The sequence below is a fragment of the Budorcas taxicolor genome, chromosome 19 (assembly GCF_023091745.1).
Source record: "Budorcas taxicolor isolate Tak-1 chromosome 19, Takin1.1, whole genome shotgun sequence".
Lineage (NCBI taxonomy): Eukaryota > Metazoa > Chordata > Mammalia > Artiodactyla > Bovidae > Budorcas > Budorcas taxicolor.
In genome coordinates, this window is record NC_068928.1 from 55,939,766 (window position 1) to 55,955,110 (window position 15,345).

General features: G+C 60.6%; 1 protein-coding gene across 1 annotated transcript; it reads left to right on the plus strand.

Moving 5' to 3' along the window:
- Positions 1-1,199: 1,199 nt before the first annotated feature.
- On the plus strand, positions 1,200-11,969 carry GRIN2C (glutamate ionotropic receptor NMDA type subunit 2C). Its single transcript, XM_052658333.1, has 12 exons — positions 1,200-1,715; positions 3,794-4,392; positions 4,725-4,839; positions 5,819-6,030; positions 6,178-6,343; positions 6,631-6,784; positions 7,081-7,206; positions 7,563-7,792; positions 8,161-8,321; positions 8,809-8,996; positions 10,059-10,291; positions 10,869-11,969. Exons 1-12 carry the CDS (start codon positions 1,200-1,202, stop codon positions 11,967-11,969), a joined length of 3,801 nt encoding a protein of 1,266 aa, XP_052514293.1.
- Positions 11,970-15,345: the final 3,376 nt, after the last annotated feature.

The window sequence follows — 15,345 nt, forward strand, 5'->3', positions numbered from 1 at the left end:
CTAGTCGTGGCATGTGGGATCTAGTTCCCCGACCAGGGATCGAACGTGGGGCCCCTACACTGGGAGCGTGGAATCTTAGCTACTGGACCACAAGGGAAGTCCCTCTGGGCTGACATTCTCAGTGTACTGGGAAACCCTACACAGGGGGAGATTTCAAGGGCACAAAAGCAAGTACAGTATTCCCTCCCCTGCCAAAAATCCTGTCTTCTCATTCTGAAATGAAGCCTGGCCCAGCCCGGTCACCCTTTGGCCCTCTCCCGTTCAGAAGTTTCATCGGGGAAGTGATGGAAATGGAAAGGGTGGCAAAGCTGTGGCTGACAGCCAGCTGGGAGGGAGAGCTGCCTCGTTGGGCACCACTCACCAGTGTGGCTGTTGGTCCCCACCCAAATCAGTGACGCTTGTTTCATGAGGATACACATCAGGCCCCTGGGGTAGGTTTAAAAAACCCCTCACACCAGCAATGGCCCAGGGAGGCAACTCACATGTGAGATACCATGGGGATTGCAGGTGACCCCAAGCCCTGAAAAACTGAGTGGGGTCACACTCCTGCTGCGGAAGAGCTGCTACTAATTGAGGCCACGGAAGGAAGGGTAGGGATGTCTAGAGCCCAGGAGGAGGGGGCTTTGTGCCAGGCAGGGTTACACAGAGCAGGGTCCTCAGGGATGTTAGATTCAACTTAGGATGCAGAATGTGTGTGTGTGTGTGTGTTTCAAGAGCTGCCTTCCGTCACCTGGCTATGGAGCTGTCACCTAGAAAATAAAGATGCTGATAACAGTGGGTAGCCCTCTCACTGCTGTGAAGTAGTCCTGTGATTATTGCTGGCAAGAAATCATGGCTCAGAGGGGCCAAGCAACTTCCCCAAGATCACACAGTCAGTGAGTGGCAGAACTGGGACTTGAACTCAGGTCTCCTTGACTCAAACCCATGCACTTGGTACCAGATTAGCATTTGATGTGTACCTCCCTGGGGCAGACCCCAGATAGATGTTTCAAAGGTCTGGCCTTTCTAGCCAAGCATGCTGTTCAACAGCAGAAGGGAAGTCATGAATACCTCTCCAGGCCACATTCTGCCCAGACTCCAGTCTCCAGGCTGCCCGTGAACCCTCAGCTAACCTCTCTGCCTCTTTCTCTGTGTCTGTCTGTGTCTGTCCGCCTCTCTATGTGGAGGGAGGCTCCTCCCTCTTCTCTTTCGTCCTCTGGATGTCTGTCCCTCTGACTCTGGCTTTCACCTCCTCTCTGTCCTTCTTGTTTTTTCTCCACGCCTCCGTCTCCCTGCCTGTGCCTACCCTGCTCTCTCCGCAGGACTCTCCAGTGGACATGGGGGTGGCCCTGGGCCCGGCCCTGCTGCTTACCTCACTCCTCGGGGCCTGGGCAGGGCTGGGCCCTGAGCAGGGAGAGCAGACTGTGACGGTGGCCGTGGTGTTTGGCAGCTCGGGGTCCCCGCAGGCCCAGGCCCGTACCCGCCTCACCCCCCAGAGCTTCCTGGACTTACCCCTGGAGATCCAGCCGCTGACCGTGGGTGTCAACAACACCAACCCCAGCAGTCTCTTCACCCAGATCTGCGGGCTCCTGGGGGCTGCCCGGGTCCATGGCATCATCTTTGAGGACAACGTGGGCACCGAGGCCGTGGCCCAGATCCTGGACTTCATCTCCTCCCAGACCCATGTGCCAATCCTCAGCATCAGTGGGGGCTCTGCTGTGGTCCTCACTCCCAAGGTGCCCGTTCAAAGTCATGTCTTCCCATCCCTTGAGCTTGGAGCCAGGCTGGGGCTGGGAGTGTGGGCTGAGTCTGGGCCAGGGAGATGCTTGGGTCCTGGGAAGGTGGGATTGGGTGGGCCCAGCAAGGATGTTGGGACTGAGAGAGACATGGGTGGTGAGGGAGGGGAAGGCTGTGGGAATGATGATTCTATGTTCTGGAAGATAAACTTTCTGAGCTGCTTTCACATTTGTGACTGGATGAGGGGTAGGCAGGTGGAAAACCCACCTCTGGTTCTGAGACAGCCCTGGCTCGCCTTCTGCCTGTTTTTCTGACCTTCCTTGGTCAGGCTCCAGAGCCCAGCTTGAAGGGCCAGGCTGGGCATGGGATCTGAAGTAGCTGGCCTGCGGGCTAGAACTTGTGGGGTCTCACTGTCTGAGACCTGGGGGAGGCAAGCCCTCGCTGTCTGTCTTGGGGGGAGAGAGATCTAAACACACATTCACCTGCAGTCGCAGCTGGGATCAGCGTCTGGAAGAACAAACACGGGATGCCACTTGGGAGTTCAATAGGGCCCCTTCCGGGTCTGGGGCCGGTCAGAGGAGAAGGTCTCTTAAGAAGTGACACCTAAACTGAGCCCTGGAGGATGAGGGGGGTTGACAAGTAGTGTGTGTGGAGGGGGGGTGGAGTGGGAGTGAGAGTCCTAGGCCAAGGGGACAGTTCCAGGCAGTTCACAGTAGTGCAGCTGCTCGGAGGCGAGAAGGAGCAGAGTGTTTAAGGAACGAGAGAAGCCTGGGGAGGGAGGTGAGGTCCCGACCACATGGGAAGACATTTGGGTTTCACTCTAAGAAAGCGAGGAGCTGAAGGTGTTGAGGGGAGAGACTGATCTATTTGCCGTCTTTTATGTTTATATTTTTATTATGGGGAGTTTTGAGCATACATAAAAATAGAAGAGTTTAACGATCCCAGGTAACCCATATCCCACCCAGGCCGCCCATGCCTTATCCTTTCCCCTACTCACTTTCCCTTCTTCTGTATTATTTTGAAGCAAAACCCAGATGCAATATTTATCTCATCCATAAATACCTCAGTACACAACTCTAGACGATAGGACTTTACGAAATAATAAAACCACCATACATCATCCCATCTAAAAAACAATAAAAACCCCTTGACAGCAAAACACATCCAGGCAGTGTTCAAATCTTCCCCCATTGTCTCATAAACGTGTATGGTAAAATCTGTTGACTTGAAGCAGGAGCCAAACTAGGGTCCTGCGTGGCGATTGGTTGGTGCGACTTTCGCGTCTCCACTCAAGTCTTCTCTCCCGTCTCTCTCTCTTTTCCTTGTAAATTTGTTTGTTGAAGGAACTGGTTTGCTTGTCTTATAGGGTTTTCATGGAGTTGCTTTTTTAAAAGACTGGGACAGTCGCAGTGTGGTGAAGTCGTGGTGGGGTGGAGTGGCAGCAGGGAGCTCACAGCTTGGAGAGGACTGCCCTAGTCCAGGCTAGATTTGGCAGATCCTGGGTGCTTTGTGGTGGCCGACGCAGGGGAGAGGAGGAGCTTTCTCATCGCCAGGGCTCCGTAGAGGATGGCGCTTTCCCAGTTGCCTCTGGGCTTGACGTTAGGTCTCAGCACGGGTGACTCTCCACTCTCACAGTGCTGTAGAAAAATACAGACGCCCAGTGTACCGTTTCTGAGAGGCCCATTCAGCTGGCCGGGACTGGTGGGCTCAAGAGTCATTGAAGCGTTTGTTGAAATACAGATCCCTGGGCGCCATCCTTGGAGAATTTGACCTAGCAGATGTGCATTTCCCCAGAGAATTTACATTTCCTACAAGCGCCCAGGTGACGCTGCTGCTGCCAGTCTGCGGTCCAGACTTGATCAGGCAGCAAGGTTTAAAAAATGATCTCCAGGGGATTTTCATGGGCAGCAGGGGCTGGGAACCACGCACGGGACCGGGGGGAGGGATGAAGGGCATAGCAGGAACAGGGGCCCCCGGGACGCCCAGCATCTTCCGATGCCGAGACGCGGGGTGGGGTTAACCAAGGGGCGGGGCAGGCCGGCCACGCCCCCGCTCAGGCCCCGCCCCCGCCCCGCAGGAGTCGGGCTCCGCCTTCCTGCAGCTGGGCGTGTCCCTGGAGCAGCAGCTGCAGGTGCTGTTCAAGGTGCTGGAGGAGTATGATTGGAGCGCCTTCGCCGTGATCACCAGCCTGCACCCCGGCCACGCTCTCTTCCTTGAGGGCGTGCGCGCCGTCACCGACGCCAGCTACCTGAGCTGGCGGCTGCTGGACGTGCTCACGCTGGAGCTGGGCCCCGGCGGGGCGCGCCAGCACACCCAGCGCCTGCTGCGCCAGCTCGACGCCCCGGTGCTGGTGGCCTACTGCTCACGCGAGGAGGCCGAGGTGCTCTTCGCCGAGGCGGCGCAGGCTGGCCTGGTGGGGCCCGGGCACGTGTGGCTGGTGCCCAGCCTGGCCCTGGGCAGCACCGACACGCCCCCTGCCGCCTTCCCCGTGGGCCTCATCAGCGTCGTCACCGAGAGCTGGCGCCTCAGCCTGCGCCAGAAGGTCCGAGACGGCGTGGCTATCCTGGCCCTGGGCGCCCATGGCTACCGGCGCCAGCACGGTGCCCTGCCCGCCCCGGCTGCGGACTGCCGCGCCCACCCCGGGCCCCTCAGCCCTGCCCGGGAGGCCTTCTACAGGTAGGCATCTGCCCAGGGCATGGGCGTGAGGTGGGTGCTTCAAGGCACGTGGTGGCAGGGAGTTTGGGCTTGCCTGTGACACCTCCCACTAGCTGCGTGACCTGGGGCCGAGTGACCTCACCTCCCTGGGCCTTAGTTTCTTCATCTGAGCAAAGAGCGGGGAGTGAGAGTGTGGTGAGGACTTCAGGGGTCAGCGTAAGGAGACAGCAGGAAATACACAAATGCTGCCTGCTGGGGGTGGTGATGAGGCAGGAGGCGGGGGAGGGTGCGTCTGGGTCTGGGCTGGGCTGCAGGCAGGGCTCAGGGGACAGTGGCTTCTCCCCTCCTCGCAGGCACCTACTGAATGTCACCTGGGAGGGCCGGGACTTTTCCTTCAGCCCTGGTGGGTACCTGGTCCAGCCCACCATGGTGGTGATTGCCCTCAACCGGCACCGCCTTTGGGAGATGGTGAGAAGGGGGTGAGCCCAGGGGCCCTCGGTATCCTTTCATTGTGTCCCCCCTCCTTGCCCCACAGCTGAGCAGAGAGTCCCATCTGCCCCTTATCCGGCCCCTCATCCTTCAGGTCTCAGCTGAAACATCTCCACTGAGAAGCCTTCCAGGTCCCCCAGGGTGGGTGAGGCACCTCTGCTCTGGGCTCCCACACCACCCCGGCCTCCCGCCACTATAAAACTTATTAAGCACTCTTATTGCACAGTCCTGCCCTTGGAGGAGTAACTCACAGCTGTGTTGGCTAAATGGATGGAAACAAATAGACTTTGGGGAGATCTTTGCTTATGAAAGAAGGTTTGCAAAGCATTATGGGAGTAGAGAGGAGGGGCAGATATTGATTCTGCCTTCAAAGGAGGAAATTGGAGAAGTCTTCTCAGAAGTTGGGACATTTGGTCTGGGCTATAGACGGTTGAGTAGGAGCCCACCCAGAAGGGATGCTAGTCTCGTATAGACCAAGGGGAAGAAGGATGTGGAGCATTTTTAATTGATGTGTTCAGGGGTGTGGAGACTGGGGGAGAAGGATGGGGTGATGGAGAGAAGTTGAACCTAAGTGTGAAGGGTATTGAGTGCTGGGCTAAGGACTTTGTGTGAGGGTCCTGGGAATGAGTGTGGAGAGACAGGCTCAGGTCTGGGCTTTAGGAAGACTCCCTGGGCCAGCAGCAGTGTGGAAGCTGGACTGGAGAGTGTGGGGAACAGAGGCCGCGGAGGCTGCAGGGAGGTCTTCCCTTCTGGGCGTGCCCAGCCCTTTGCCCTGACTCTCCTGTTCTCCAAACTCTCTTGCCCCAGGCCCTGCTCTGGCCTGTCCCATGTGATCCTAGGAGTGGTGGTGGGATTCTTGGTCCTGGCATGCCCTCCCCCCCACCCCACAGAAGCCGTACCTACAGGATGGGCGTAGTAGGGCTGAAGGTCCCAGGCTGAGGCCGGTCACCCTCTGCAGGTGGGGCGCTGGGACCACGGCATCCTGCACATGAAGTACCCCGTGTGGCCTCGCTACAGCGCCTCCCTGCAGCCCGTGGTGGACAGCCGGCACCTGACGGTGGCCACGCTGGAGGAGCGACCCTTTGTCATCGTGGAGAGTCCCGACCCTGGCACAGGCGGCTGCGTGCCCAACACTGTGCCCTGCCGCCGGCAGAGCAACCACACCTTCAGGTCCACCAGAACACGGGGGTGGGCGGGGCGATGTGCGCTGAGTGACGGCGGGCGAGCGTGTGTCTTATGCTCGGGAGTGGGGGCGGGGTCTGCACGCCAGGCTGAGAGAGCCGCTGGCTCTGACCCCAGTGGTCTTCTTGGCGGCAGCGGCGGTGACGCGGCCCCCTACACCAAGCTTTGCTGTAAGGGTTTCTGCATCGACATCCTCAAGAAGCTGGCCAAGGTGGTCAAGTTCTCCTACGACCTGTACCTGGTGACCAACGGCAAGCATGGCAAGAGGGTGCGCGGTGTGTGGAACGGCATGATCGGGGAGGTAGGCCCGTCCCCAGGCCGCCCGAGCCCACCTGCCTGCCTCCCCCCGCACTGCCCTGACATCCGTTGGACCCCCCCAGATGGTCCCTTAGGTGTTTCCTCCTGGCTGGGGCTCCGCTGGGGTGAGACCCAGGCCCAGCTCCCACGGGTGTCCGAGCTGGCACGGGGACCGTATTGACACCAGTGATGACTCCGGGGGTGGAGCTCTGAGGACTCGGGTGGAGGGTGCCAGCAGGGGGGCCAGGAGGGGAGCGGGAGCCCCTTCTCCCATCTGGGCCTGACCCTCAGGTGTACTACAAGCGGGCGGACATGGCCATCGGCTCCCTCACCATCAACGAGGAGCGCTCCGAGATTGTGGACTTCTCCGTGCCCTTCGTGGAGACGGGCATCAGCGTGATGGTGGCCCGCAGCAACGGCACTGTCTCCCCGTCGGCCTTCCTGGGTGCGGCTCAGGGCCGGGGCGGGGGGCGGCGAGGGTGGTGCGGAGGGACCCCCAGGTGGATGTGTGGAGCCTCGGGTGGGCCCTTGGAGGGCAAGCACTGGGTGATAAGACCCTGTCCCAGAGCAGATGGAGAGGGGAGACCAAGGCTTGCTGGGGAGCCTGGTCTCCCTAGGAGGGGTGTCTCCCCTGGGGCTCCACTGCTGTGAGAGTCAGAGACCCCTCTGCTCCGTCCAAGGGGCTGGTGACCCACCTGCCTGCACCCAGGCCTCCTTTGAGCTGCCTCCCTCTGTTCCCAGAGCCCTACAGCCCTGCCGTGTGGGTCATGATGTTCGTCATGTGCCTCACGGTCGTGGCCATCACTGTCTTTGTGTTCGAGTACTTCAGCCCCGTCAGCTACAACCAGAACCTCACCAGCGGCAAGAGTAAGCTCCCACTCGGGCCTGGGAGGAGGGAGCAGGCTTGGAGCTTCCCGGAGAGGTGGGCTCAGGGCTTCGGGTGGAGGGGGTGGGGGAGGCTAGGGAGTGAGAGAATGGGGCAGTGGGGTGGGGGGGGAGCCTTTCAGAGAATATCCCCTAGTGGGGGTTCCTGGCCTTCAGACAACATGCAGGGGACCCATCAGATCCATGAGAGGGAGAAGCAAAGTGAGTTGATGTGCTCTGGGGTGGGGAATGCCAGGGATGGGGTTAGTGGAGACAGGAGCCGTGGACTCAGGTGGGCTGGACCTGATGCCCTGTTTGCCGGGCAAGAGGAACCCCAGCATCTGCCCTCTCGTCCCTAGGGTCCGGGGGCCCGTCCTTCACCATCGGCAAGTCCGTGTGGCTGCTCTGGGCGCTGGTCTTCAACAACTCGGTGCCCATTGAGAACCCCCGGGGCACCACCAGCAAGATCATGGTGCTGGTGTGGGCCTTCTTTGCCGTCATCTTCCTCGCCAGCTACACCGCCAACCTGGCCGCCTTCATGATCCAGGAGCAGTACATCGACACCGTGTCTGGACTCAGCGATAAGAAGGTTCTGGAGCCCCTGTTGTTGGAGGGTGGCAGGGTGGAGGATGCCGTGGGCAGGCAGGGGCAGGCCTTGGGTGGGACACAGGACAGATGGAGTCAGTGGAATCTGAACTGGAGGCGGGAGCAGGAAGAAGCCGGGGAGCCTGGGGAGGGGAGAAATGGCTTGAGCCCACGTAGTATGTCTTGAGTGCATCTTTCCTTGTCCTGGCCTCTGTGTCCTCGTTTGTAAGACACAGGCCTGGCGCAATCAGTCTCTAAGACAGTTCTGCTGTACCTGTGCGAGTCCAGGCAGTGGGGATTGGTTTGGGGGTGTTGGCGCCTGGAAGGTCAGAGGAAGGGTTAGGAATGCCGACAGCTGCCCTCTGCCTGCAGTTCCAGCGGCCACAGGATCAGTACCCGCCCTTCCGCTTTGGCACGGTGCCCAACGGCAGCACGGAGCGGAACATCCGCAGCAACTACCGCGACATGCACACCCACATGGTCAAGTTCAACCAGCGCTCGGTGGAGGACGCGCTGACCAGCCTCAAGATGGGGTGGGTCTGCAGTCCTGCACCCACCCTCTGACTGTCTCTACCCATGTGTCTCCCTGAGAGACCCAAGGTGGGGACGGTGAGGCTGGGTTGCCCGGTAGGACTCCTGGGGAGGGGCAGAGTGAGTCAAAAATGGACACCCACCAGAGCCCAGGGGTGCAGCTATGGTACTGACCAGGGTTCAGCCTTGCCCCCAAGTGTTGGTTATGACCTTCTTACTGTCTTTAGGGGCCCGGAGGGCAGAGAGGGCGTGTCCTCCGGGGGCAGAGAGTCCCCCTGGCCTCTCTGAAGAGGAGGGAGGTGGGGTTCCCAAGCCCCAGGGAGGGGGCTTCTTTGCATCCAGGACCCCAGGGAGGAGAAGGCTCTGCCCATCCCCTCCCCCCTGGGTGGTGGCCTGTGGGCTCTCATGGCCCAGATCCCCGTCAGGCCCCCGGTTCGGTGCCCCGCACCTTGCTTGATTGCCGGCCTGAGGGCTCAGCCTGTCCCCCAGGAAGCTGGACGCTTTCATCTATGACGCCGCTGTCCTCAACTATATGGCGGGCAAGGACGAGGGCTGCAAGCTGGTCACCATCGGCTCTGGCAAGGTCTTTGCCACCACCGGCTATGGCATCGCCATGCAGAAGGACTCCCACTGGAAGCGGGCCATAGACCTGGCGCTCCTACAGTTCCTGGGAGATGGTGGGTGCAGCCTCTGGTGGGGGCCGGGGTGGGTACCACGTGGGTGAGAAAGCCCGTGGCTGGGACAGCTGCCTGGTGGCTGGTTAGCATCTCCACTGCGGTTCTCTGAGTGCCCAGCGCCTGTGGGCAGGGAGAGAGGCTCTGGGGGTGGGAGGTTGGCACAGTAGTTGGGTGGGGGCATTAGGAACACTGGAGGGAGACTGGGGAGGGATGAGTTGGCCAGGAGGGAGCAGGAAATAGTTGGGGAGTCCTTGAAGGAGGGAGCTCAGGCCACACAGTGGGGGGTGGGGTGGGGTGTCTGAACTCCTTTACTTTTTCCCGAGACCCCTCCCCTCCATTTCCATCTTTTTTTTTTTTTTTTTAACAACAGCTATCTTTTATTTATTAATTTATTTTGGCTGCACCTTGGGACATGTGAGATCTTAGTTCCCTGACCAGGGACTGAACCTGTGCCCCCTGCAGTGGAAGCATGGAGTCCTAAGCACTGGACAGTCAGGGAATTCTCTCCATTTCCATCTTGAGAGGACCTGGGGGTAGTGCCAAGAGCCAGCCTAATCCCAGAGCCCCAGCCCAGGCTGGCCTTGGCACCGAGACCTCACACCCGTGAGTGGCCCAGCTGGGTTGCTCCGAGACCCAGAGAGAGCTTTGAATTTCGAGTCCCAGTTAGATAAACTGGCTTTCCATCAGTGCTGCAGAGTTATGTGAGTGATACCAGTGAAGGTGGTTGCAGCCTCCCCGGGGGCCTAGGTCTTCTGTCTCTGTGTGCCCAGTGCCATGCCTGGCATGCAGGTGATCAATAAGTCTTTGACGAATAAATGATTGATAACATTTACCCAGTCAACAAGCCTTTACTGGGCATGTGGGAGGTGAGCGTGTCAGAGGCTGTCATTGCCCCCCCTTGCTCCCACTCTGCTCCCCTGCCCCCATCCTCCCCATAAGGCTGGATCCCTGTGTAGTCCTACAGGTGGGTGGTACCCTGGCCCCAGGCCCCTCCTCACTGCAGGCATAGGTGAGCGCTGGAAGGGTCCTCACTGAGCCAAGTGTGCACCCCTCCGCCCCCAGGGGAGACCCAGAAGCTGGAGACCGTGTGGCTCTCAGGGATCTGCCAGAATGAGAAGAACGAGGTGATGAGCAGCAAGCTGGACATTGACAACATGGCAGGCGTCTTCTACATGCTGCTTGTGGCCATGGGGCTGGCCCTGCTGGTCTTCGCCTGGGAGCACCTGGTCTACTGGAAGCTGCGGCACTCCGTGCCCAACACGTCCCGGCTGGACTTCCTGCTGGCCTTCAGCAGGGTGGGTGCCCACGCCCTACCCAGGCCCCAGCTGTAGGGGCACCAACCTAGCTGGCCCCTGGCCCTGTTTACAGATGTAAAAACTGAGGTCTGGAAGGTGGCATGGCCTGCCAGCATCACGCAGCAGATGAGAAGCAGAGCCCTTCTTCAACAGGCAGGGCAGGACTCTGGAGCCAGGCTGACCTGGGTCCGAGTCCTCACTGCCATTTACACGCTGTGTGAGTTTAGGAGGAGTTCATCACTTGGCGCCTCAGAGCTCCTCTGTAAATGCTCCCAGTGGGACATAAGAGGCGCCTAACAAATGCTAGGGAGAAGGCAGTGGCACCCCACTCCAGTGTTCTTGCCTGGAGAATCCCAGGGTCGGGGGAGCCTGGTGGGCTGCCATCTGTGGGGTCGCACAGAGTAGGACACGACTGAAGGGACTTAACAGCAGCAGCTGCAACAAATGTTAGCTTCTTCTTGGGACTGAGAGATGCCTGAATTGATGGATCCCGCCTGGGCGAGGGGCGCACGGGGTGGGGGCTGTCCGGGAGGGCAGGGCCCGGCTCACGGCGAGTCTGTCCCCTCCCTCCGCCCAGGGCATCTACAGCTGCTTCAGCGGCGTGCAGAGCCTGGCCAGCCCCGCGCGCCCGCCCAGCCCCGACCTCACCGCCGGCTCGGCCCAGGCCAGCGTGCTCAAGATGCTGCAGGCGGCGCGCGACATGGTGACCACGGCAGGGGTGAGCAGCTCCCTGGACCGCGCCACGCGCACCATCGAGAGCTGGGGCGGCGGCCGGCCGGCGCTCCCGCCACCCGCCTGCCCCGGCCCGCGGCCGCCCAGCCCGGGTCCTCCCCGTGAGCCGAGCCCCACGGGCTGGAGGCCGCCGGGCGGGGGGCGCGCTGCGCTGGGGCGCAGGGCTGCACAGCCCTCGGGCCGCCCCCCGACGCCTCGGCCCGCCCTCCCCGACGTCTCCCGGCCGTTGGGCCGGCGGGCCTGGGAGGCGCGGTGGCCGCTGCGGTCCGGGCCCCGCGGACGGCGCTTCTCGGCCTCCGAGCGGCGTGCGCGCCCGGAGCGTCCTCTGTCGCCCGAGCGCGGCCACTGCAGCTCCTTCCCTCGCGCCGACCGGTCCGGACGCCCCTTCCTGCCGCTTTTCCCGGCGCCCCCGGAGCCCGAGGACCTGCCGCTGCTCGGGCCGGAGCAGCTGGCTCGGCGGGAGGCCCTCCTGCGCGCGGCCTGGGCCCGGGGATCACGCCCGCGCCACGCGTCTCTGCCCAGCTCGGTGGCCGAAGCCTTCACTCGGCCCAGTTCCGGGCCCGCCCGGTGTGCCCGCCCTGCCTGCGGGCGCTTGATACCGGCACAGTCCATGCGGCTGCCCTCTTACCGCGAGGCCTGCCAGGAGGGGCTGTGGGCCGGGCCCCCAGCCTGGCCGCACAGACAGCACGCCTGCCTCCACACCCACGCCCACCTGCCGCTCTGCTGGGGGCTTGTCTGCTCTCAACTCCCACCCTGTGCCGCCCACGGCGCCTGGCTCCCTGGGGCCTGGGGGCCTCCGGGGCACAGGGACAGGACCCTGGGGCGGAGCCCAGAATACAGCGACAGTGGGGAACTGGAAGGGGTCAGCAGGGCGGCCTGTGGGACCCACGGCTTTCCACGGCCTTGCACCTGGAGGCGGATCTCCAGCTTGGAGTCAGAAGTGTGAGGGCTCAGGTCCTCTGGTTCCTGTTTAGCTGGATCCTCTGCCTGGCGCTGCCAGCAGTTAGCGGGCAGGTGGTCTCCGGCTTTCTTGGCTTCTGTCTTGAAATCCAACCGAGTGACAGATGATATCTTCATGGTCAGCTCGGTGACCTCAGCGGCTGCAGTCCTGTTGTGGGTTGGGCTTCTGCTATCTTCTTATGCAAATCCCTTCCCACCTGGCCTGGAGTCACGCGGAAGAGCAGCGGGGTCTCCCTCCCCTGCTGTGAGCCGGTCCCTGGTCCTTGCTGCTGGGGGCTTGCTGTGGGAGGCGTGTAAGCTGGAACTTGGGGTTGGGGCAGGGCTTTCGTGTTTCTTGTTCCATCTGGCTGGAGTTTCTTTTCTCCAAGTGCTGGGACATTAAACCAACCTTTTACAACCCACTGGCCCTCACTGCCTCATTCTGCATCCCTGGAGTGGGGCACACGGCAGCCTTTAGGTGACAGAAGTATCATGGGAGTATCCCAGGTGACATGCCTGCCTACAGCAGGTGGGCAGCTCCCTTGGTGGGAGTACCCAGGAAGTGAGGCTGAGCGAAGACTCTGGGCAGAAGCCACTTGTTTTTCAGTGTCAGCTCCCTCCCACCCTGGTGCCAGAAGTGACAAATATGCTCAGCAGGGGGCTCTGGTGGTTGAGGGATGGCTTCATCCTTCAGTGTCCTTTAAAACAAGGGCTCACGCCAGGGGGCTGTGGGTGCCCTGCTCTGCCAGGGGCCCCGATGGGAGCCCGACAATGTCATGGTGCCGGTGGTGGAGGGAGGTCTGTCTGGGGAGCCTGCTGGGCTTTCCTGGCCAGCGGTATTCACTCCATGGTGGCTGTGCTGGGCTCAGACTGCCTGCTGGTTCTGGAAGCCTGGCCCGGGTGGGCTTCTGGGGCCAGGCACAGCTCAGCTTCGCTGGTGCCAGGACTCCTGGGGCTGGGAGGACCCCCAGGTCAGAGAGTCTGTCCCACATCTCAGTGCTTTGTCCTCGCTCCGGGGCTCCCAGCCCCACCTCCTTCCTCTGCCTCATGTCATTGGCTGTGAACCATCTAAAAAGATGGCTCTTGAGTACCGTTTGCAGTGCGTTCACATCTGTGATTACATTTAGCCCCACAATGACTGAAGCCAGAATTCCTTCTTCATCCATTCTGCAAACACTGGTGCCAGCAAAGCTTTTCTGACTGTGAGCATGTGAAGCCTGAGGCCTTTCTGTCCTGACAATTAGGGTGAAGCAGGGCAGAAACTAACTCTGTGTCGTAGGGAGGAGGCCAGCAGCGCCATGTGCAGCTGCTGCCCCGTGTTCTTACCCTCACCACTCCTCCTCGCTGGCTTCCAGGAGGCTGGGTTCCCTCACGAGTCTCCAGATAGTCCACCGCCTGGCACTGGAGCCACGAAAAGTGGAAAAAAAAATTTTTTTGTTTGGCTTTAGGGGTAAGAGCAGCTGAAATAGTAGAGTGGGGGAAATTTCTAATACCCTCCATTCCCAGCTGGAGTGCCTGACCACCACCAGTTTAGGGGGCCCCCATCCAAAGTCAGTTTCACTTTCTCTGCCCCATGGATTTTCAGATTCAGATCCAGAATCTGGGAGTTCCACAACAGGTGGGTCTGAGTGAGTGCTAGGACACAGCCTCTGGAGGTGAGAGGGTTAACCATTGGCCACCAGCCCCTGGATCTGAGCAGGCTGCAGTAGGTGAGGCTGGGAGGGGTTTCGAGGTCCAAGCTGCTCTCCGCTCCCTGTCCAAGATCATTAATAACCAAGAACTGGAAAGATAATTAAGAACCACATGTGGGGCTGAGCCTGCTGCTGGCTGGCTCTAAGGAGGGGCCCTTCCCATGCCCAGGGCCAGGTTCCTGGCTGCCTGGCTCCTTCTCTAGGAATGTATTCTGGGGAGAAGCGAGTCTTAGGGGGGAGTGGGGGCAGGAAGAGTGCCTTCTGCAGGTTCAGATGCCTGCTGCCCCTCTGCGTGATCAAGGGGAGGGCAGAAAGCCTGGCAGGGGCTCAGGGAGCCGGCTGTGTGGGTGAGCGCAGCGAGCCATGGTTATGTTCAGTCGTCGTAAAGCAGGGCGTCACTGGGGAGCAAACAGCCGGCTGAACCCAGACACCCAAATGCTGTGCTTTTGACGGGACACACGGGGAGGGAGGCAGTTGGTCACATCTCAGCTGCAGACGCTTCCCGCTGTCTCTCTGCTCCCTCCTGCTGCCCTGGTCACTGCATTTCTTCCTCTGTCTTTATTGAGGGGCTCATCCTCTATGGCTCCTCTTTCCTGGGGCCCAGGTGTGGGGAAGGGGACACAGAGCTTAGATAGGGGTGGGCAAGATGGCTTTGGTCAGGATACCTGAGCTTCGGTTCCGTCTTGGCTCCAGAACTCCCCAGCTTGGGCTGAGTCTGGGGCTGTGAAGGGGGAAGACTGCCCTTCAGTTTGCAGGGGAAGTTGGGGAGCCAGAGACTACTCCCTCCCCAAAGCCCTAAAGAATTCAAGTGCATTTCCTGTTTCTGAATCGTGGCAGGCAACTGCGAACAAGACACTTGACTCACTAGGTGGCTATGAAACCAACTAGGTGCCTGAGGACCCAGACCAGGGGTCTTTGATGAGTCTAGGGGGACATGGCTACACGTGCAGTATGTCTGGCGAGGACAAGGGAACTGGTCGGCAGTACACCGGAAGAGCTTTCTGAGCACTTCAGGACTTAAGCTCCCATACAGGTCAGGGATACAGGTACAAAAGACAGGAGCAGAGAGCTTGGGGGGTGCTGCCTGCAAGTGGCAGGTCCGATTTCTCGGTCTCCACTCTTAGCCTGCAAGTTATGCCGCTAAGGTCCACATGGAGAGTGCCCAGTGCCATGCCTGGGACACACCAGGCACTCAGGAGACGTCACTTCCCCCTCTCTGCAGTCTAGCCACGAGCCCCAGGCCCTGGGGAGGCGGGATCGTACAGCTCCCACCTGCAGCTCTGGATCCTGGTTGCAGAAGGCCAGGTGTCAGCCCGGATCAGAGGTGGGGTCTCTCAAGAGGCATGGTTTCAGCCTTCACTGGCCCAGTGCCATACACACTGCCGGCTCTCCCCCTGGGAGAGCTCTCTCTCCCGGGAGGTGGGGGGCTGCCCCTGCCCTCCCCCATCCTGCCTTTGGCCTCTGCCTATTGCTGAGGCTGCTCCCACCCCCATTTTGGCAAGAACAGCTGTGTGGCTGAGGGCCTGGCAAGGTGCCTGCTGCCCACCTCCCACCACTTGGCAGTGCCTCCTGGCCTGTCATCCGCCATATGCCCCATCTGTAAGCCCGCAGCCGCCTCTCTGGCCTCAGGTGAGGGCACAGCCAGGAGCTCCTGGCATGAGGCTCAGCACTTTTGCGGGGAACAGACAGAGT

Excerpts from the sequence above, each read along its gene's own strand:
- GRIN2C (XM_052658333.1), top strand. The coding sequence starts at position 1,200 with ATGTCTGTCCCTCTGACTCTGGCTTTCACCTCCTCTCTGTCCTTCTTG. Across the intron at positions 6,785-7,080 it reads CTCCCCGTCGGCCTTCCTGG|AGCCCTACAGCCCTGCCGTG; the intron begins GTGCGGCTCAGG and ends CTCTGTTCCCAG. Across the intron at positions 8,997-10,058 it reads CCTACAGTTCCTGGGAGATG|GGGAGACCCAGAAGCTGGAG; the intron begins GTGGGTGCAGCC and ends CTCCGCCCCCAG.